The 21,894-nt window shown below is 48.1% G+C and overlaps 7 protein-coding genes across 7 annotated transcripts; 4 read left to right on the forward strand and 3 right to left on the reverse strand.

The window, feature by feature from the left end:
- Positions 1-1,142: 1,142 nt before the first annotated feature.
- On the forward strand, positions 1,143-2,643 carry I303_102268 (uncharacterized protein; the record flags this gene model as incomplete). The annotated part of the gene is made up of 9 exons (XM_018404951.1): positions 1,143-1,222; positions 1,299-1,332; positions 1,383-1,421; positions 1,482-1,515; positions 1,684-1,756; positions 1,815-1,872; positions 1,941-2,070; positions 2,157-2,250; positions 2,409-2,643. 9 exons carry the CDS (start codon positions 1,143-1,145, stop codon positions 2,641-2,643), a joined length of 777 nt encoding a protein of 258 aa, XP_018265232.1.
- A 6,680-nt stretch (positions 2,644-9,323) lies between these two features.
- Positions 9,324-10,382, reverse strand: I303_102269 (uncharacterized protein; the record flags this gene model as incomplete). The annotated part of the gene is made up of 5 exons (XM_018404950.1): positions 9,324-9,655; positions 9,705-9,783; positions 9,841-10,041; positions 10,092-10,178; positions 10,227-10,382. The coding sequence occupies 5 exons, from the start codon at positions 10,380-10,382 to the stop codon at positions 9,324-9,326; spliced, it is 855 nt and encodes a 284-aa protein (XP_018265231.1).
- Positions 10,383-11,640: 1,258 nt separating this feature from the next.
- Positions 11,641-13,144, forward strand: I303_102270 (uncharacterized protein; the record flags this gene model as incomplete). The annotated part of the gene is made up of 4 exons (XM_018404949.1): positions 11,641-12,213; positions 12,267-12,482; positions 12,533-12,735; positions 12,787-13,144. 4 exons carry the CDS (start codon positions 11,641-11,643, stop codon positions 13,142-13,144), a joined length of 1,350 nt encoding a protein of 449 aa, XP_018265230.1.
- A 464-nt stretch (positions 13,145-13,608) lies between these two features.
- Positions 13,609-14,112, reverse strand: I303_102271 (uncharacterized protein; the record flags this gene model as incomplete). Its single annotated transcript, XM_018404948.1, has 3 exons — positions 13,609-13,640; positions 13,699-13,924; positions 13,981-14,112. The coding sequence occupies 3 exons, from the start codon at positions 14,110-14,112 to the stop codon at positions 13,609-13,611; spliced, it is 390 nt and encodes a 129-aa protein (XP_018265229.1).
- A 613-nt stretch (positions 14,113-14,725) lies between these two features.
- On the forward strand, positions 14,726-15,930 carry I303_102272 (uncharacterized protein; the record flags this gene model as incomplete). The annotated part of the gene is made up of 11 exons (XM_065968512.1): positions 14,726-14,740; positions 14,810-14,854; positions 14,908-14,935; positions 14,993-15,011; positions 15,071-15,081; positions 15,145-15,216; positions 15,277-15,347; positions 15,397-15,435; positions 15,493-15,544; positions 15,594-15,719; positions 15,779-15,930. 11 exons carry the CDS (start codon positions 14,726-14,728, stop codon positions 15,928-15,930), a joined length of 630 nt encoding a protein of 209 aa, XP_065824584.1.
- An 836-nt stretch (positions 15,931-16,766) lies between these two features.
- Positions 16,767-19,695, forward strand: I303_102273 (uncharacterized protein; the record flags this gene model as incomplete). The annotated part of the gene is made up of 8 exons (XM_065968513.1): positions 16,767-17,449; positions 17,508-18,084; positions 18,129-18,182; positions 18,230-18,283; positions 18,357-18,602; positions 18,645-19,080; positions 19,144-19,410; positions 19,466-19,695. The coding sequence occupies 8 exons, from the start codon at positions 16,767-16,769 to the stop codon at positions 19,693-19,695; spliced, it is 2,547 nt and encodes an 848-aa protein (XP_065824585.1).
- Positions 19,696-19,930: 235 nt separating this feature from the next.
- I303_102274 (uncharacterized protein) lies at positions 19,931-21,232 on the reverse strand (the record flags this gene model as incomplete). Its single annotated transcript, XM_018404945.1, has 4 exons — positions 19,931-19,950; positions 20,018-20,598; positions 20,643-20,767; positions 20,825-21,232. 4 exons carry the CDS (start codon positions 21,230-21,232, stop codon positions 19,931-19,933), a joined length of 1,134 nt encoding a protein of 377 aa, XP_018265226.1.
- Positions 21,233-21,894: the final 662 nt, after the last annotated feature.

Consider the following 21,894-nt stretch of genomic DNA (forward strand, 5'->3'; position numbering starts at 1 on the left):
TGCGAGACATATACCGATAATCAATACGGGCTAGGAAGATCTTTGACCGCTCGTCGCGCAGTATGGATTGAAGCATCGGTAGAAGATAGAAATTTGCCTCCGGCCACTGCAGAATCTGATCAGCAAGAAGGACAGGGCGTTGTCTGAAAGGCCTCGAGAGCGCTTACCATTCGATCTATAGGAAGTGTGCGTGGTTTCACTGATACTGACGATGGTATGGGGAACCATTTTGGGATCATCTCCTCAGTCCTGTAGCTGATCGTTATCTCATGCGGTCATTCTCCCCCAACCAAAGTGCTCACGTCACTGGAAACCCTGTCCAAGCCACACATGCAAAGAAATGTATTTTGATGATGATGAAACCTTTGGAGGACGCAGACGACCGGGGACGACAGCTGAACATCCAGCCTTTGTAGTAAAGCCCACTGTCCTGTGATGCCAATCCTGACTCTTCCTAATATTGCCCGGTGTTCTTAGCTTGCAGAGTCGCTCGCCACTATCGATACGTACTTCGAGCTCTCGAGCCGCACACTGTGCAACAGTTTCGCCGGACTCCACTTTGCCACCAAAGCCGTTGTAGCTGCGATAAATCGGTAAATGACCCAAATCTTGTCAATAATCAATCTTGACTCTTACAGATCGACCCCCATGCCTCGTCGCTTCAAACCGAGAAGGACCTGCGACAAGGAGATGACTGAACGTCAGCTTTGAAGGAACAACAGAAGGACAGCGCGTTTCACCTTCCTCTGCTCTCGGTCCACGGGAAATATCAGAGTGTATTCTGTCGAGTCTCTCAGGACATCATGCGCATCTTCAGACGGCCAGCCTTCTGGAGGAGAGCGACACGCAAAGGGTTGTCTCAGATCAGGAAGAGGGCGGAATTCATGAGGGATATCGCTCCTCTGCCAGTCCTCTGGTGTCTCAGACATGATCTAGGCGTGGTCGACAATCCGAGCGGTAAACCAAAAGGATGAAAGGTTTAGATGAATAGGGCAGATGAGCTGCTGAGCGGCAATCACGTGATTTCAGCCTCATGATGACGAGGTTGTAAACTCGCTCGCACTCGATGCGTTGTCCAATTCTTCTGTTACTTTATGTTCTTCGCCGTTGCTGACTAGGCTTCTGATTCGCCTGATCACAACATGGCGGACTTTTCTGCCGTTGTCAATGCCGTCCCACCGGTGACTAGAACCTTATTGATCGCGACTGCGGCAGTAACATTGTGAGTGTTCTCAATGAACGTCGACTGCTGTTCATCATATTCGCAGCACTTGTAGCTGATTCTGAGTATTGCATAGCCCTTGCCTGCTTGGAATCATATCTCCCGCTACTGTATGTGCTCAAAGCCTGTGTGTGCTTACCGCTGACTCGCGGACCGCTAGATCGCTTTGATATGGCCAAAGGTTCTTGGGCGTTTTGAAGTACATCTAACGTTTTCTAGCATGGGCATTGCACTGCTGACTTTAAACCGGACCACACAGATATGGAGACCATTCACCTCGTTCTTCTTCGGAGGTGAGACGTGGCGCCCCGTCTTCCGCCGTCTCCCAAGAAGTTCCGCCCCTGGTCTGGCTCTTGATCAGAGACCAAAATTACAGGTCCTCGGCCTCGATCGCTTCTCATCGTTCAGCTGATGGCATCAGACTCGATAAGTTCGAGACTAATTGTCTACTTGCGTTGCAGGTTCGGGTTTCCCTTTGATCTATGACTTTTTCCTCATCTACCGAAATTCCTCCGCAATGGAGCGCGATATATAGTGGGTGTCGAACTTCAGCGAAGTATGATTTACGCTGAACTCTGATTGCCTTGACCAGTCGCAATGATACCGCCGAATATGCCTGGCTTCACCTCATGTTGGCTTCTTTCATCACGGTAGGTATGCTCTGGCTGATTTGGCCGTCGTTGTTGATCACCGCTAAGATCGCAATAATCCGCTCCAGATTTTCAACAGCTTGGTCGGCCTTCCCTTCCTTTTTCGACCATTACTGCACGCTCAAACGTATGTTTGGTGCCGTGCCAATCCCACACTGAAGGTCTCAATATTCGGTCTCTTGACTATACCCACAAGTCGTAAGTTTGCTTGTCTGGCATACCGCGCTCTAGCTACTCATACCACTTGACGGTTACTGACAACACTACTTGTCCACCTCACACAGTCTATCCCCCAGCGCTCATTGTCCTTGACTTGCTTACCGGAGGTCCAATGAAAGCTTTGGGAGGGATCTTAGGACTACTGTCAGGTCATCTATGGTACGTGTTGCTTGCTTCCCGTTATCAGGCTTCTCGAGGGACCTAGGCATGATGGCGTTGAATATCGCGAAATGGGAGTCGTGGCGACGGTCCTGTAGAACTTTTGACCTGCTTCGCACTCGATCCGCCGGCGCTGATGCACAATTGTTCACACCCAGGTGGTTCATCGCTACGTACCTGCCATTGCATGCTCCTACTCATCTTCGTCGGCCGAACCCACTTGCTCCCCCAATTTGGTTTCGCCGCATATTCAATGCCCCATCGAGCCAACGTACCGGTTTCAAAGCGTATCGACCTGAAGGTTCAAGCACCGCTGCCTCTCCGACCGATCCCGCTGCCGCTGTCCGTCATCGATGGGGCGGTGGTCAAAGACTAGGTGGATCCAGCTTGTAAATACGAGAGTACCTAGAGCTTCATACTGGCAGGTTCTCATGCTGCATAATAAGATCGCCATCATGCATGAAACTACGCGCTTCGCCACAGCACACCACGTGGAGCAGTAGCCGTCCCAAATCGACCAAATCGATCCAACATAGGATCATTTGCCACGGTCACTCCCACCAGGAAGTCCATGCCAAATGGTAGGATGGTTATAAAGGCCGACATGCCTTGCAACTAATTAGCTGGTGCAGTATGGTGTGACCCAGCATGTTTTTTGTTGTAGCAGTGTCAGTGTGTCAGGACCTGACCCCTAGTATAGTTGAATGTCCAAGTAACAAGGTTCCACCTAGAGACCAGTGGACTGCAAAGATTTACAAGCTTTGGTCGCAAATGACTATGTGTCACCAGTAGACTTGTGAGGGTGGTTGAACGGCAAATGGATAGTCTGGAAGGATCAATCAGACATTGTCAAAGTAGTCAAAGCTATGATAATACAAATTACATAAAGGAGTGTGGTGATACACAAAGAGTATGTTGACAAAGAGTGTGGGTGTCAAAGGATAGATAGAAGGGTGACTATCAAAGGAAGGTGGCAAAGACTAAGTTGACTGATTTATATCTTGATCTCTGAGAAGAGAAAAGAATCAAAATCAGAGACAAGAACAATCCCTATGTATACCTTTCCGGAAGGATGCTAAATGGGTAACGTTCCTCAGTCAGTCTGTACGTTTCAGGTCATATGTCCAGGTTGTACGTGCAGGTTGTATGTGCAGGTTGTATGTACAGACAGTGCGTACAGATGGTGTTTGAAGAGGATGTGCATGTCATGTGGTATGCTCATCATACTCTCACATACAACTGCAAGACAATATTGAAGCAGAATTTACTCAGGTCTCACAATATGTCTGGTCTCCGGGGAATTACACAGGAACTTGCTCAACTTTCTGCAACCTGCTACAAGCCCATACATGGTGTACTTTCATTTTCTATGGTACACTATATGTAATTATGCCATCAATCAATCATTCTGTTCTGCTTGACACTTCAGGTGACCATATGATCTCATGGGCAACCGTTATCTACAGTTCAAGTGTGCAGGCTCAACTCAGCAGTCTTCATCTTGTCATTCACAAGTACATGAGACAACTTATAGCATTTATCTTGTGGCATCCTTGCCTTTTGCATGCTATATATGATTGGTGAAGGTCAGTAACCCAGAGAATGTCTTAAGAAGGTGCTGATCAAATGTGGCTCAGGGCAACAAGTATTAGTCCACTAGCATCTCATTATGGATTCCCTCAGTCAGATTTTGTGCTTCTGCAATTGCTTATTTATACCTTACTCCTAAAAGAATGGTTAATTTTTTGCCAGATTTGTCTTCAACACACCACTTATAGCCAAGATGCGCATTTTGCCTTGACTGCCCAGTTGACAATCAGTTGATCATCATTTTGCTTCTGTACTTTGTGTATTAGTATTGTACGCATGCTTGTTTGTTAAGGTGTGCAGGTGTTCTATTCAAGTGGTGTTGCCCTGCAGTCTTTATAGGCTGCAAGCCCTTTGTAACCCAAAAGCAAAAGGGGTTTGTTCTCCACAAGACAGCAATCACGTTTCAATAGATACTCTGCCAAATTTTTACTGAGATCAAATTCTCTGTGAAGTTAGTAACTTCTGAAAAGTGTTCAAGAGCAAATGGGTCTGTTTTATAGAAAACTGTAATCCATGGTTGTCTAGGTCAAGTGTCTTTGATGGTGCATAGTTCCACAATATCACTGTGGTCATCCCTTGTGGCAATTGCCAGAGCTTTAGTGATATACAAGTGTCACACAAAGAGAGAGAATACCACCGAGGTGGATGTTACTGGAGTAGATATACATGAGATACTTTACTTTAGTCAGGATAGCGCGTGCGCCTTGGACCAAGGAGAGTCAGGGCTGGAGTTCAAGTACTGACTGACTTGAGATGCGCTGAAGTGAGCCCAAGGTAGCTCAGGATTGGTTATTGGTCGTCTTTAATCGGAGTCGGCTCAGGCAAACAGTGGATTTGGGTCGTTGATTCAGAGGCGCGTCAAACACATCTTTCGTTGAATGTGACTGTACATGCCTGGGCTGAAGAAACTTTTGTCATAGATTTGACCTCACGGATAGAATGGACGGGACGCATTGACCGTGTCAACATATAATATTTCATATGAGATCAAACGTCAAAATCGGCTGCATATCGGTCATCGAACCAAAATGGCACTTCTCACTTCTTGTGGTTGCACAGCTTTCACCCGCGACATTTGCTCAGGATCTCAGTTGCGTTTCCATCTCGTTTCAGCATAGTGCATGTGATAGCTTTGTGTGAACGTATGTATTGCATACACAGTGCTAGAACAAGATGGAGGTAAGAGAAATCAAGATACAAGCCTAATTGACTTGCGCGTCTCGCATTCCTCGGCGATAGAACAATTATTCCGACACTTTGTAACTCATCGCCAATGTTCATTTGACACTCGGCTCCACAAAAAGCAAGGAGAGGCCTTCAAAGAGATTGTTGACTGAAGTCTCTCACGGAACATATGGGCACAAAAACTGAAAAGAGGAAACCATGAAGAGCTGAGAGCTGGAGTTTTTATTAACATTGACATATATGTGCCCATACCCTCTTGGGCATGTCGAAACCAATTTTCTGGCCGCCCGGTGTCAGAGAAAATCCCGTTCTGGTCGCCTTTGACATCATTCCATATCTTAGATTGGCTGAGTGTGTATGCTAGGTGCAATCGCACACAGCTGTAGCACCCACACTTTTGAGATATAATCCACTCTTCTCCAGTGCAATGAGGGGCATTTGGAAGCAAGAATTATAGCCACACAGTATGGACAGGCTGACTCAAGCTGCAGATGTTAAAAGTGATTGACATGGTTGAGGTGATTGTATGCATTGCTATGGGATAATCAGCTCAGACCGTGTCAAACAGCTAGTATCCATTGCCTTTTGCAATTGGTATGCTGATCAAGATGCATTCCTATTTGACTTGCTGCATTCCGGTCTCTGAACATCCAATGATAATGCACCACCTCCAGATCTATAGAATTTTTCTGCAATATCATTCTGTGAGATTGTTGGTCATCCAGAAATAATACTTTACAGAAGACAACTGCTGTTGTTCGGAGTTGATACGAGGAAGTCCTGGATCCCAGGAGCCCCTTCTGATGTCAATGTCATGACATTCAGACATGGTAGCTGTATTCTGGGACTCACATAACAGGTTCTGGCCCGGTAGCTGTATTCTGGAACTCACAAAATAGGTGCTGGCTCAGATTTTTGAGACAACGCGCGTGATGTTGGAATCGGTCGATTAAGTGCTCTATTTACCGGCTAATCACGTGACATAGCTAGCCGCGTCTCCTAGACGCTTGCCACGTCGATACTAGACTTCTAACTTCGATATTTTACTTGTATTTACTCTTTTACTCAACATGCATAATTATAATCTTGACACGTGATAGATAAATGCGTATAACTTGACTGACAGCTCAACAATGAGAAGGATTGGTGGACCGTCATTGGCAAGGACAGTCATCAGCCTGTGTTAATCTGCATAGACTCAGAAAGTCATGAATGTGTCTATATTGCCAACAAGTAATCATACACAGCATCGAAGAAATCTGTCGTGACTCAATCAGCCATAAATTCTGGGGATAGAGATAGCTTACTCTCCGAGCTTCTCAGGAGCCAATCTTGAAGGCCTCTCGGATTGAGAAGATCTCTCAGATGTGTGTCAAAAGCTCCTCAAGGAGTTCCTCAATGTAAGAAAGAGGGCAAAAACCTCCGCCAGGAAAAGGTAAAAATACCCCTCTATACGAGGGTGTCACTTGTATTCCCATAGAACAAATCATCACAATTTATCTATATTTGTAGTAATACTTCTCACAAAGCTTACTACTTGACCTTTGTCAATGTTATCCTTGTTAAAGTCAATAATATTATGCATGTTGAGTAAAAGAGTAAATACAAGTAAAATATCGAAGTTAGAAGTCTAGTATTGACGTGGCAAGCGTCTAGGAGACGCGGCTAGCTATGTCACGTGATTAGCCGGTAAATAGAGCACTTAATCGACCGATTCCAACAATCCTCACTCTACTCTCAAACCGCCCAATACTTCAACTTACCTGATCCATCTAAGTAGCCAGTCCACAACTGTCAACCGTGTCAGGAGTCCAACAGACTTCATCTCACCAAAGCCAAGCTTATAAAGCGTCACTTTCTGTTTGTCTTGTGATCTTTAAGGTCAACGCCGGCTGGATCTTAACAATATCTGCGAATTGGCCTGTGAGTCTCACTCAGTAATTTACAAGTAGTCCATATGTGATGTACTCCATTCTGTGAGTCACCTGCAGCCTGTTGTGGAGCACAAAATGTACAGTTTGAGGTGTTGGATGAAATGGGCTCTTCACTCAACCACAAGCCACATGTAGTTGTAAGACCACAATAGTCCATGGATTAGGTGAAGTTGAGAGACCCATTCTGTTCCAATCCTTACATACTTCCGGATAGCTGACAAGTGTTTGCTACAAAAGTTGGGGACCGACAGTCGCGACCTGAACTCTGGTTACAAACCTCGCTTTGCTTATTCAGCACATTAGATGATAGTTGCTGATCTGCACACTTTAGCGGCCCTCTTTTCCATAAGTTGATGACGGTTTCCCCTCAGTGTTGAATGGTAGTTGCTCCTCTGTGGTTATTTTCCAGTTTCCTCAAAATGTCACTCCGCTCTAAGAAAATGCTGTGGCATCTATGGCGTTCCTTTGTATTTCACCTCGATGATTGTCGCTATTAGTTATTGTATCTTTGACAAAACCAATAGCAAAGTGGACAAAAATGTCGAATGTTTACCTAAACCAAGTGAATTGTAACGATCGTTCTTGAAGCTGACTTTGGTGTTTTTCTATGTTTCAAACATCAAGGTACTGAATATCTTCCCAGTCGTTTCATGTCGACCTCGATTTTCATAAATAAACCTCTCCAGGCTCCCAAAAATCGTGTCCAGGATCTGAGTTCAGTGTGTAGAGCGGGAGGCAGCTAACCTCAATCCTCGTAGAGATCGTCCCGAGGTTAAAGCCGCATCGTGGTATGCCTTTACCCAATTACAGTGAATGCGGCGGTGCTTCAGGCGGTGCTTCAAGCTTAGCGCTCACAAACGCAGACGGCGATATCGCTATGTTGAAGGGAGGCGTACAGTACGCAACGTCGAAACGCGTCATCCTCGACTGATGGTCCCCATAAGCTAGAATGAATCAAGCCGCTGGAATTGCGTTGTCGTTCATCGAGATATGCCTGGAGTTGGCATTTGGACAGTCAGCTTGATTGATATGTGGGATTCATCAACTCGGAGTAAAGTCTGAGGTGTTTCGGACAAGTATTTTTTACTTCGTGCCTTGGCGCTGAACTTGATCCCGATGTTAGCACTCAATGAGGTCAATCGTGGTATCGGTGGATGAGCAGTGTTGATGGGATACAGTTCCAGCCAACGGTGATGAGGCGAAGTATCTCGTGTGTCGTCTGATCAAAATATGCTCATATGGGTCCATTGGCATCACGACAATACGCTGCGATATATATGATCGCTCAAGCTCGCGTTTTCGTATATCTCCTCGATGCTGCGACACCTTTACTTCCCTGGCTTGTGCAGAACCACCAAATTTAGGCCCCTGCAGACGTCAGTCACTACTTTCTGAGCGCCTCATGGAGTCGCTTTGCTTTTTAGGAGGATTGACGGAGTAGTCGATTAGCAAAGGGAATTCGGTAGCGAGTGCGACCCGTTGAAATGCGTTCACTCCGCTCGACCGCATTTGTGGTAGAGCGGAAGGCGTATATGCTGATTAAGACTGATTACGACCTGTCAGCATCTCTTCGATGACAGCCAGACCAGAAAGGGGCGCTTATATGTCGTGAGCAGTGTGGAGGGGAGAAGTTCCAGTAGAACGATCACCACCCTGCCCAGACCTAGTCGTGAAATGCTCCAGCTACTCCCAGTACCCACTTTCCGAGTCCGCATTGCCTTTAAATGCTTGTCTCATGTCTGGGACATTGATCTGTCCAAGCTTTGCACTAGACTCTTAATCAACGATAGTTGCCTGTATAAGGTGAGCGCAGGTGAAGAGGTTGCCGCATTGTTAATTGTCCTCGCAAGGGCCACCTACAATCCGCGCTTCGTTCTTCGTTGTCTTCTTCAAAGTCAGCCGGTGTCAAAAGATGTTTCAGATCGAATATCGCAAGAATGACTATATCATCGACTTGTCACTTCGACAATTTTAGGAATCTGATTCTAGGGGAGGTAATCGTTCAAACCCAATTTTGTGTTCTCAAAATTACCATTTCCGATAATACACTTGATGATTCGGTGATTTGATGATCACCCTTCTCCCTTCCGGGTCCGGCAGCGGCGCCTCGCAATCTATGACTGAGCTCCTCTAGCAATTCTGAACATGTCAGCAAGGATCGAAGTGCGCTTCTCTTGCCGGTGTCTAATTGGAAAGCCATTCTTCCCGACGTCAGATAACACCATCAGCACGGGCATTGATCCAGCTCGTTACATCAGCTGACCGGGACACGGTGACCAGCTCAGGTCATGCCAAAATCTACGACTGCATCACTTTGCCAACGAGTCGTTTGTAAGTGACAGAGTAATATATCGCCAGTCTTGTTCAATCTACTTTGGTCTTCAACAAGTGCACATGAAGAAGATCGTTGTTGATTTGATCTTGTCTGGCGGTGGACAGGAATGGCCACAGCCACCTGAATATCCACGCCATGGTTCCGATCCATATCTTCTTGTTACCCTCTTTCTCGATGTGATCGATTATCTGTTGAGCTGCTGTTGAAGCGGGCATAGCTTTCTTGCTTCTTTCAACAAGATCGCTTCGGTAGCGTGGAGCTATAGTCGAGTACCATCGGGCAAAATGAGGGGATCGCAGGCTTTCCGGCACTTGAAGATCGAAGGGATTTTCGCCACGGAGCATCGCGGTCATCACCATGGCTAAGTTTTCATTTCAGTACATGAAGAGACGAATCAGCGCTGAACTTACCAAGTTCAACGGTGATGACATGGATGCCCATTGGCGCAGTCTCCCTCCTCAGCACGTCACTGATTGTCTGGAATGCAGCCTGGAAGGAGAAGTCAGTTGCTGAACGGAGATGCTGGACATCCTGCAGATGGCTTACCTTGCTAGAAGCGTATGCTCCATGAAATGGTAAACCGTAAATCCCCACACTTCCAATGTTGACTATACATCCCCTTGAATCGATCAATGCGTCCGCAAAAGACTGGATCAGTCGCAGAGGGCCGAACACGTTGACTTGGAACATATCTTGTAGCCGACGCAGATCGGTATCTAGTAGAGGACTCAAGCCTTCCACCGCAGCCTAGAAGACTTCAATTGCTGATCGCGTGCTTAATTTGCTGATTCGCTTACATTGTTAATCAGGAGATCTAACTTGTTACCTATGATTTGAGCGGCTTCTTGAATTTGACTTTCATCAGTCACGTCTAGAGGGAAAACCTGAAGAAATTTCAATGTAGTGAGCGACTGCAAAACAGCTTAGCTCACAGTGCATCCCGCCTTGTCCAAAGCTGACATGGAGTCGACATTGATGGCAGTTGCGAAGACCTTCCAATTCCTGCTGAGGAGGTCAAGCGCCAGAGCAGCACCGAGAGAAGTCGGATCTGAGCAACCTGTGATGAGGGCTACTTTCGTGTGCTCCATGTTGCAGTGCGTGGTTGTCCGTCAGTGGTTCACCAGGAAGTGGTGAGTAAGGAACAAGACCTATCAGAATATTAGCAAGCGATTGATATATTGCAGCCGAAATGGTGGACATCGAAGTGACGTTCCGTGACCGTCGGGCTGGTCTTGCGATCTGGAAACACGGGCGGGGGCCGATGGCCTCACACATTCGCTGGCCCTCGCGTGATACGCGGCGGGGATCAGGAGGGAATTGTGATTGTCATCAGCCTGATGATACCGCTGATATATTACCTGTGATGGATTCGATTTTGAGTGGATCAAAGTACTCGTGTGAGTGAAGAGGGAAGGTCATCGTGGGAGTCATGAAGAGCTCTTACGTACCATGCCCCACGTGTAGAGCCGAGTGCTGTAACGGTTGTTGGTTCAGGTATTTTAGGGGTTATTTTATTAGCGTGATTTGATTTTTTCCTATTGTCTTTCACACATCACAAATCACACACGTCCCCCTTTTCACTTGTTTACGTGCATGTGCTATTTTATTATTGACTCGGTGTACGAGTACGAGTAACGGACACAATAGCGTGTACCCCTTGCCTTGTGTACCTCGTTTCATGTCTCATTCTATCATGTCATAGCTCAGAATAACCCTGTCTTACTGTGCTTGGCCTTTTCTTTCTCTTGTTGAGCGGAAAGACTATCAAGAGGTGTCCTGAAACGATGAAGCAGTCCTTCCCTGGCTGTGTTTATGCACAGCAAGTCAAGGGTGTCTGTTGTTATTAGTGTGTGTTGTCATGTTACGCATGGTCCGCTTTTTGTTGTGTCTGTCTGATTGATTGATGGATTGTTCGCTTTGACCTCGTTGTCTTGTTGTCTTGTCAACCCCTCTTCGCATTGTTCTCCTTCCTGCTTCCTTCCATGGTCTCGACCTCTTCAGTCTTTTTCTTGTCCGGTCTTCTCAACTCACTCCCTCCCTCCATACAGCATACACATTATCGGCTTCCTGGTAAAGTCCAATCGCATCTTGCTTCAACGATCTAACGCCAGTCGCTTCATCAATATCCATTCTTTCATTCTCAACGTTTTCCCACCACCATCACTCAACGTCCTTTGATCTTAACGGCAGGTCCACCTACGCTCCTTGAACTGAAATCGGCTTCAACGTATTTACGTGCAATCCACTCAACACCCGCACTTGAATATTATCCCACTTCTCTCGTCTGTCTCATATCATAACGCTCTTTCGCCTTTCACTGTCTTTACAATTTAAAAACGAAACAAAATGAAATTTCAGATTTTGGCTCTCACAACCACCGCCTTACTCGGCTTATGCTCGTCAGTAGCTGCCAATGGCAATCCTCGCGGTAACATCAACATCGCCTCCCTGGAAGCCAGGTCACTCTACCTGAAAGCTCGTCAAGATATAGGCGACAACTCCACCGTTGTCGATCCGTCCACCATCGAAGACTGTGAGGAAGGCGAAGATGACGTCTCCCCGACGGACCCAACAAGCTTTGCTGCAGTCAACTCGACCTCGCCTGACACCGCCAATGACACTTCGCTCAACGATGAAGAAGATTGTGACGAGGATGACGAGGAGGATACCAGCGACAGCGAAGGTGTACCCAACTCCAACCTTATCTCTACCGATGCCGGTGACGATGCGGACGACGATGAGGATCTACCGTATTGCGACGAGCTCGATGCGGAGGACGACCAGTCCGCGGCCGACGATTCCTCCAGCTCTTCTGACTCCGCTCAACCTACTTCGTCTCCTACTCAGATCGGTGCCGTTCAAGCTGCGGCCGCTACGGCTGACTCTTCTATCAACAATGCGGAAGATAGCTGCGGTGGAGTGAGTGTTAGTCATATACATCGAACGTATATAGCGCTAATATCAACGTTTAGGTCACCACCGTCACTGTCACTGTCACTGCTGGCTCCGGCGCATCTGCTCCCACCGCATCCGAGGCAGAGCATGCTGACTCGCAAAGTGCGCCTGCTGTGACAAACGTCGTAGCTGTCGCCACTCCTACCACTTCTGTGTCGTCTGCCGCCACCACTAGCGCTTCTTCTGATGTCTCTGGAGAAGATGACGATGAGGATTACGATGACGAGGACTACGTGAGTGTTCTCGAACCTGCAACGCTACAGCATGCTGAGTCCTTTTGTAGGAGGATTGCGAGGAGGAGGAAGATGACGAAGCAACCGAAGATCCTATCGTTCCCTCCGCCACTTCTTCTGCTGTTGCCGTAGCGCAATCTTCCGCTGCTCCCACCAATAACGCGACCGCTGGCAACGCGACCGAGACTGCAGCTGAGGAAGATGAAGATTGTGACGACGAGGCAGAAGAAGACAACATCAATGCTTCATCAACGTGAGTCGTTCATTACCAGCGATGTATCGCTTCAGCTGATCGTCACAACAGCGCCAGCTCCCTTGCTTCGGAACCTACCGATCTGACTAATACCACCTCCATCGCCTCGAACGAGACCGCTACACCTACATCCAGCGCTGTTGAGTCCACCGCTGCGACCGAGTCCGCCGTAGATGCGACAACCGAGTCTGCTACATCGACTGAATCGAGTATTGAGACCGCTTCGGCTACAGGCGCAGAGACAGCAACAGGGTCGACTACTCCCGAGGAACAGTCATCGTCCGTTGAGGAGGGTATTGCTGAAGAAACCGCGTCCACCTCAGCTGTACAGGGTGTTACGGTCACTGCTGAAGACGCCGCTGCCACTGAAGCGCCCGTGGGTAAGAGACGAATTGCATTCTGGGCTTAATCATGCCCTGAAAAAGGCAAATACCCCTTCTTGGACAGTATTCTCCCATCAGTAATTATACCCTTCACTGTATATAGATCGATAGGTTTGTGAAACCGCGCTAGCCGCGGTCTGGAACTTCACGCTTTGTCCACTGCATCGATTGCCGTAGACCAAATGCATTGATAGTGTCAAGACCGCATTCACTTCAACTGTATGCCTTACTCTGGTTCGTACCAAATAGTGTACTTGTGCTGGGCCCGCATGCTTCTGTTCGGCGCATGCTGACTTTGTATCGCGTGCAGCGGGTCACGCGAAAGCGACGCCTTCATCCGCTTCTTTGTCGTAAGCATACGTGATCATACTCATGAGGTATAAAGAAGTTTGATTTGCTGGGAGACCCCTTCGTTGAGCAGAAAAGGCGTCATTCTATACAACTCAGATACATGTCAAACCGATGGCAGGTGTCTAGCAAGACTGAACTTTCATCCACAGGTGGCTCTACATCCGTCAACGGCTGAGCGGTAGACAGGTCAGCTAGAACGTAAGCCAAAGAAATGCAAGACAGAACTCACTCCCGCCTCCTCTGAGGTCGCCCATCGACATGAAACCTCCGCCTCCTCCAGTCCCTCTGCCGCCTGCTCCCCCACCTCCTCCATTACCTCTTCCGTGTCCACCTGATCCCCCACTTCCGCCTCCACGACCACCACCATCACCACCGTTGCCGTTGCCTCGATGATTACTGGATCTGGGAGGAGGTCGGACCGAAGGGTCCTGCCATGAGGCAGGATTGATGATGGGCTGCAGCGAGAGGCGCTTTAGCATGCTGCGGCCCTTTGCGGAATTATACGACTCACGCTTAAGAGTGTTTCTACGAAGAGATATGCAAGGGTCACATAGTTTGAAGCTTGATTGGAGATCCTGCTGGTCAGAGGTAGAGAGCCGAGAGTGCCGGACGAAGACACGTATGCAGGGCCGGTGCTTGCCATGATGCGACAAATCTGTTTGTTTTGCGCACAAGATAAGATCTATGCTAGTCTAGAGTTGAGCTCGATGATCTGTAATGATGACGAGTGGCGATGGCGATAGCGGTAGAATGGAAAGAAGAAAGAGAACAAGAGAGAATGGGATTTGTTGAATGATGACGCAAGGCACGATACAACGACGAAGACGGTAGAGTGACACACGAGTAAACAAAACAAATTATTATCATCACTCATCACTGGTCTGTTCGTCAGCCTACTTGTTTGCCTCATATCTCCATGACTGTCTGACAGACACACATAAAGCTCTAACACAGCTGTCCGTCACTCGCTTGCAATTGCCGTGCTTTTCAATATCGACACTTGATCATTTCAGACCTGCCTTCCTCCAACGATTTCAAGTAAACTTTTCCCGCACAGACGATCACTCCCGTCCGCAATTCGATAATCCCAAGTATCTCGATCACAATCAGTCTTAGCTGGACACTCACCTCCGAGCATTCGCCCAAGCATAGTCACAACTTACATGCGGCTCATATAACATTAGTACGCCCGGATACATAATATCGCACCGATTGCTGTCGATTGTGTGTAGTCCTACAGACACTCTTGGGCGGTAATGGTAGGGAAGCCTGTAAGTTGGGTTAGCTCCGATGGGGCATAATCCATAGTAAGCAAGCTGACGCAGTGTACACAATAACAGTTGTCTAGGAAGCTTGTGGTCCTGGGGGATGGCGCTTGCGGTAAAGTGAGCTGTATTCATCATAATAACGGATATGGCGTTTGACATCCTACACATAGACATCCCTTCTCACCGTTTTCACAAAAGGTGTGTCGGCTGGTATGACACGCAAACGATAAGAAGCTGACATCGGATGCACCAAAGGCTATTTTCCCACCACGTAGTGAGTGAATAAAAGCTGATTCATAGAGCATGCAGCTTAGCTGACGGCAAAACCCACAGTGAGCCAACAGGTCAGTGATGTGGACGGCCATCTGCCTTGGTCCAAATGCTCATGCAGAGATTGGGTTCTGCAGTCTTCGAGAATTATGTGGAAATGATGCAGGTAGACGACCAGATGGTGGAGCTCAGCTTGTGGGATACTGCTGGTGAGTCACGCGGCATTGCTTGATCGCTGCGTCACATAGTCTGATGAAGTTACTCAACAGGTCAAGAAGACTTTGATCGCCTGCGTTCGTTGTCATACGCCGATACCCATATCGTGATGGTCTGCTTTTCGGTGAGCATGACCCGTCCTCATGCATAGACTTGCTGATCTCTCTTCACAGGTGGATTCACCGGTGTCTTTGGACAACACGGAATCAAAGGTACATCAATGACGAAGAGGTGTTCGTGTACGCTTACGTCCCTTGTGTGTATCGCAGTGGATTCACGAAGTCAACGAATTCTGCCCCGGAGTCAAGATCATCCTGGTCGGTACGTATCGTCGTTTTGAAAGGCACGTCCACAGCTCACCTTGCTGTAGCACTCAAATGCGATTTACGTGAGGATCCGGTGATCAAGGAAAAGCTCGCGAAGCGATCCTTACACCCTGTGACGTACGATGAGGGCTTATCGGTTGCAAGGGCGATCAGAGCAAGTCGATATTTGGGTAAATTCCATCGATCACTTCGTGATTCAAGATTCAAATTTAGCTGACAGTCATATCAGAATGCTCCGCGAAGCACAACCGGGGAGTCCAAGAAGCTGTGTATGAAGCGGCTCGAGTGGCTATAGGCAGTCGACCTAAGGGGGGTGGAGGAGGTACATCAGGCAAACTACGAGGTAGTGGATGGCGTGAAGGACGATGCGTGATACTTTGAGCCGATCAACGATCTTCATATCGACTCTTACAATAATTATGTTGGACTTATATGGTGATAGATGCCTATTGTACATGTGAACATGAATATGACATGAATTTACGCCTCTTAGGTATTTTGGTCAGGGAGGGTGTTCGACTGAAGCTTAAAATAGCCGGATTCGTTACCCCTGGTCCCTGTTATTGACATTTCACCAATCATCCATATCAATCATGGATTTGTTGTTAAATCTCTTCTATTCATCGATATAGACCAGCATACAGTAGCTGTCCGTTCATGTTGTGTATATCTCACTACTTCCTCTGAATTGTACTTGCTATGATGATCTAGTACTCGCCAATGACCAGCTAAAATCCGAAACAATCGTAAGCTGCCCTTTGACTGCGAGCGAGGGTTTTTCCCCCTAATACCCACAGCAGCTGCTATTCTACCAAGCTGCGGCCCTGGCAACAGCGGCTGCAGGAGCATCTACGGGTCTATCATACAATAGCGAGCGATCTGACAACGCTAATTGTCTTTCACGGCTCCTCTTTCTCTTTCAGCCTTTGTGTATATACAGTCACGACCGCCATCCGCTCCGGTATACATCGACAAAGAAGGACTTCACAAAGCTAACAGTCACAATCTTCATCTTATCGTGAGCCATTATACCAGCCCTACTGAGGTGCCGCCTGAAAATCGGCTGACATCGTAATACAATCTCAGAAAGCGGTAATCGGCTTCAGTCTGGGCCTGTGATGACTTCTAATGAGCATCGTTTCTCTCATTCGCGAAGGGTCTCCCGAGACCAGACTCAGACGGTGACCGATCGCTCACCGACATTGACAAAGAACAACATGTCTCTTCCCACGACTAGATCGGTATCGGAATCATATGCCTCTTCACTCAGCCCGTCATCCCCTAACCCATATAGTAGCAATAGCTGGTCCCCTCGTGGAAGATCGCCTTCTCCTTCAAGATTGAGGGGTCCAGACTTGTCAAAGTACGGTCCACCGCATCCACCTTCGCACAGAAAGACTCCATCAAGTCGAGCTGCAATCCTGCGTCACATCCGCCCCTTCCTGACACCGCGATTCGTAACGCCTTTCTTCCTGTGGATAGGAGCGTTATGGGTAATTCACAACTTCTTGATTCCGCTTCCATTGCCTCGTCTGTCAGCAACAGACCGCAAGAAAGGCACATCCTCCGACCATCACCTGTCCACCGCCTTCCCTCAGCCACCTTTACGTACAGGAGATGATCTTCTCGATTCAGTGGATCCTCGCTGGCGTCCATTTGATCCTCTTCCGCCACCAGATCCACCTTTTCCCCGCCTTCGTCCCACAAGATTTTTGCCAGCACGTTGCTTGGAGCAGTGGTTTGCTGATGGAGAGACACTGTGTGGGAGAGGAGAGATGGGCGAAGAAGAGACTTTAGACGCCACATGGCTGTGGGTGAACGGATCTGATCACCGCTGGCGTGATAGTATGGTTCATTGGCGAACGGTAGAAGGTGTTTACTCTCCAGAGCACCATTTCCGGTGAGTCCTGCGTGGCATGTTGTCCTTTGTGATTTGTGTACTGATCGACCTGTGGCAGGGAGCAAAATGAGCTGGTACACTCGATGCGATCAGTACTTGACGCGTTACCCGGACATCTGTCGACATTTCACTTGATTCTGGCCGATTATCCGTTTGACCCAACGACTGATGTCGAACTCTTACCTCCTTCTATCATTGCCGACCTTGAAAAATCAGCAGGCCAACGCAAGTCTCGTCATGCTCGATCCTCTACCGTCAATTATACCGATCGAGCGGCTGAAACGCTCTCACCCTCTTTGCTTTCGCACCTCACTTCGACCTGGAGGGTCGCGCAAACTCCCACTTGGCTTGACTTCTCGCGGCGAGACAAGACGAGTCCTTCGCATCCTTACCATCCCTTCTCCTCCAATCAGCATCAACAAGGTCGCAGTAAATTGCTCAAAGCGGAGGCAAATTACCCATCGCTTCGTTATGCAGCACATTCCGAAATATTCCATCTTCCGACCTTAGATCGAGACGGCTTCACGGAAGAGTTAGGCGAGCGGGAATGGCGGGAAAAGGAGTATCGAAAGAAGGCCCTACCATCGTTCAATTCTATGGCTATTGAGAGTCGCGCGGGATGGCTGCCTGGACTGGTGAGTGCTGCTTCCAAAGGAATATAATCTGAGAGTGTTTGCAGGCCGATGTAACGCTATCACTCAACGATGACTTTTTCCTTCTAAGACCTCATGCGGTAAGTCGGATCAAACCAACGTGCACGCCCAGCTGACCCGTTCGCAGGTCTCCGATTTTCACTCACCACTGTACGGCTCGGTGATACGCTTTGACCACGGAGTAAGTCATTGTCTGATAGGGTTCTACTAATATCAATTAGTATTATCAACAAGTCCGACCAATCCTCGATAAGAATCGTTTCAATGATGCCGGAGAAGTCGGGGGCCTATACCATGCCAACTTCCTCCTGTCCCAGCGATTCCCCCGACGTTTAAGACCTTACTTCGCCCATGTGCCAAAAGTCATTACGCGAGGTTTGCATCACGAAGCCAGTCTCATGTTCAAAGAAGCCCTAGCAGATAGTAGTCAAAGGCGTTTCCGAGAGATGATGCTCGGCGAAGGTGATATCCAGATGCAATGGCTCCTAACATCATTAAGAGTAAGTCTGCACCTTGATTCTACTAGAGCTGATCTCCATTAGGTTGAACGTTGGCGGGAGGCACTGCTGTGGACCTACATCGTCGCGAATCTGGGTACCCTGGGAGAGTCGCCTGATACGTGGAATGAATTGGCGAGAAATGAGTTGAGAGATATGTTCGGGCTCAATGAGAATGACGATGACGTGATCAAGATCGAAGTGCATAGAGGCGAACGCTGGACACTTGAACCGGGCCGAATGGCGAAAGTATTTGAACAAGCAGGATGGGAAGCGCCCAAGGCTACGGATTTCCTGTTCTCATCTATGGACGGTCACATGCCACCTATTCTGAAATCCGGCATGGATCCCACCACCAACGACAAATGTGTGCTTGACCTAGATCGATGCTTCGGATCATTTTGGACTCGAGAGGAAGACGTATCGTCTGCTGATATGTTCAAGCGGCTCACGTTCCAATATCCCGAGTGTGGTGACTGTCGTGAGTAATTTGACTCCATCAGCTTGTTTCGACTTGCTGATGCTGATGCTGTTGAGCATCCAGTTATCATGGCTTTGGTTACCGCTTCTGGGCCATTGGGTCTTTCTGCATTCTTCCCTTCGAAAGGGACCACTTTCGAAAACCTTCCATTATCTCCTGATCGCCCTTATCCTCGGTATTTACCTCCTCCTCATTTACCCCTGACGCCGACATGGCACGAAGCCGATTTCTCGTTAGAATCGGTCATGTCTACGACAGCGCTTCCTGGCGAATCTGTCAACTTGAGGGAATTCGCGATGAAATTACTGTCGCGTTATCAATATCTATCAGGTAAGCAATCGAAATTGCTCGGTCGGTTCATTCGCTAGCTAATCGCAGATCACAGCCAAATCTGTCTCGCATTTCCACATGCTCAAGTCGGCGGAGCACGCCCATCGGGTTTTCAAGATGATACAGGACAATTCGCAAGTCAGTATCCTTGGTCTCAACGATGATATCGAAGAAGATTACGACGAAGTCAAGGATATCATGCAGGGGTGGTTTGAAATGAGGTGGCCTAAAAAAGCGGTTTGGGAGAGGGGCTGGGACCCTGTATCAGACAAGTTAGAAGAATGATCATCTGGAGCTTCCAACCATCAAAAGCCTTTCATGCAATGCATTGACATCCAGTAGGCGTTGTTTTAAGGAATCACAGGATTCATTCGTTCATTTCATTACGATGATATTAACACAAGGGTATAAACGGGCCAAAGCAGGCGTGAGCCAATTCCCGAGGCATCGAGCCTGGTCAAAAGATAAATAATGCACAGGTAAATGGTGAAGAGTCAGAGATCGTGGAATCGATGATCATTTAGCAGTGTCTGAGGTTGACTACAGGGTTGCGCAAGATCAGCAGTATCCTATCACTATACTGGTTTGCACTGATCTGAATACTTACAGTAAGAACCAAGCTCGTAACCGCTCTTTCCTTGCATCCAACCGTTACAGAATTGGTGGAGGTAATCGAGGTTGTTTTGGGCGGCGCATCTGCCTTCGCTGGCAGCGGCAGTAGCGGAACCGACGGTAAGTCCAGGTTGCCATCCGTTGTAAGAACCGATAGCCGTGAGGACATTTCCTCCGTGAGCGTTGATGAGGTCGGAGAAAAGCTGCGCCGCTCGCTGAATGTTGAAGTCGACATCGTAACAGTCACCACCGGGAGCGCCACCACAGTTGACCGAGGCCAATTGCATTAGACCAGCCTCACCGTTGCCACCGGTGGCGGAGGGGTTACAGGTGGACTCTTGCATGGCGAAAGAAGCGAGCATGATACCCTTAACACCGTATTGAGAGGCGTATTGGTTGAATTTGTCGATATAAGGTCCACAAGGAGCGAAGACACCATCGGCAGTGAGTTCAGCAGCAACCAATTGATCAGCGGTGACCATAGGTGGGGTCCAACCGCCACCATCGACACCACAATTGAGCCAGCCTTCAACACCGTTAGGAGCGTTACTGTCGGCGTTGGAGTAACCACAAGAGCTACCAAAGGTACGTCAGCCTTATTCTCAAGATGATCGACTTACTTATCAGTAATGGCTAACAGGCCTGAGACAGAAAGACCTCCGGGGGAGCTGGCAGCTTGAGATGGCTCAGACCAGGCGGAGGAAGTAGTAGTAGCAGCTGTCCAAGTGTCGGCTGGCGCGGACGACTATGCGAAAAGATAGGTCAGTCAGCGTGATCCGAACAGTACAGCAGGAAGATTTACAGGTTGACTCCAAGCTTGAGCGCTGTCAACGTTGTTGTTGTTGTTGTTGTTGTTGTTGTTGTTGTTGTTGTTGGATGAAGCAGCCGAAGACGAAGAGACTGCTGAAGCGGTGGTGGCTGTGGGCACCGCGGCCTCGAAGGACGTAGTAGCGGCTTGTCGAGGACGACATTGTTGACCACCTCTCTTTTTGACGTTCTTCTTGATCACCTTCTTAGCTTGAGCATGACCAGAATTTTCTCGCGGAGCGACGATGGCTCTAGGAGAGTTCTCGCCTTCCTTGATATGTCGAATGGTTTGACTGATGCGACGGTGTCGAAGGTGAGGTGGGTGAGGGGCGTGAGCTGACGCAGAGGTCAAGGCGAGAAGGGGAAGGAAAGCGGCAACGAGTGTGACTGTTGACGGTAACATGTTGGTAATGGTTTTATTGGGTTTCGTGAGGTTGAAGGGAAGCTTGAGTTGTTCGAGTTGTGAATAATGAGCGAATGTAGTTGGAGATGAAAATCTGTTGTTTCGATTAGATGAATGAGGAGTTAGCGTTGATCTGTTGAAGATTTAAGTGATTCGAATAGACGAAGGTCGTGGAGAGGGGCGGTCAGGAAGCGTTGTAAAGAGTGTGAAATATGCACTGTTCCAGACAGGATGTGAAGCTTTGCGGCGTAGTTGTGACGTTGTGAAGGGGAGTTGAAGTGGTGGGTGAATAGGACGAGGAAAGCGAGGAAAGGGCAAACTTACCTGGACTAAAACAATCAACTTGGTCTCTTGTCCTGATCCATAGAATTGCAGTGGAATGAGAGAGAACAATGCGGTGTATTTGTTGTTATGATTGATTTGATGAAACACACAATAGAGTGGTCAGTGCGGAAGGGATGGCAAAGTCGACGTGAAAGAGCGTGGGGTGAAATTCAGTGTGTATTGTGAACTGATTCCTTCTTCTTGTCTCACTATTCCCTCTTGTCCTTCTAATCGTTAAGGTTGGTCGTTGTCGTCGTATATCAGATAGTGAACAAGATGAATATTATTGGATATGTTGTCAGTCAGTCATACCACTTGCCAAGCAACACAAGACTGGG

This window comes from Kwoniella dejecticola, chromosome 2, assembly GCF_000512565.2.
Source record: "Kwoniella dejecticola CBS 10117 chromosome 2, complete sequence".
In the NCBI taxonomy this organism is placed as follows: Eukaryota; Fungi; Basidiomycota; class Tremellomycetes; order Tremellales; family Cryptococcaceae; genus Kwoniella; species Kwoniella dejecticola.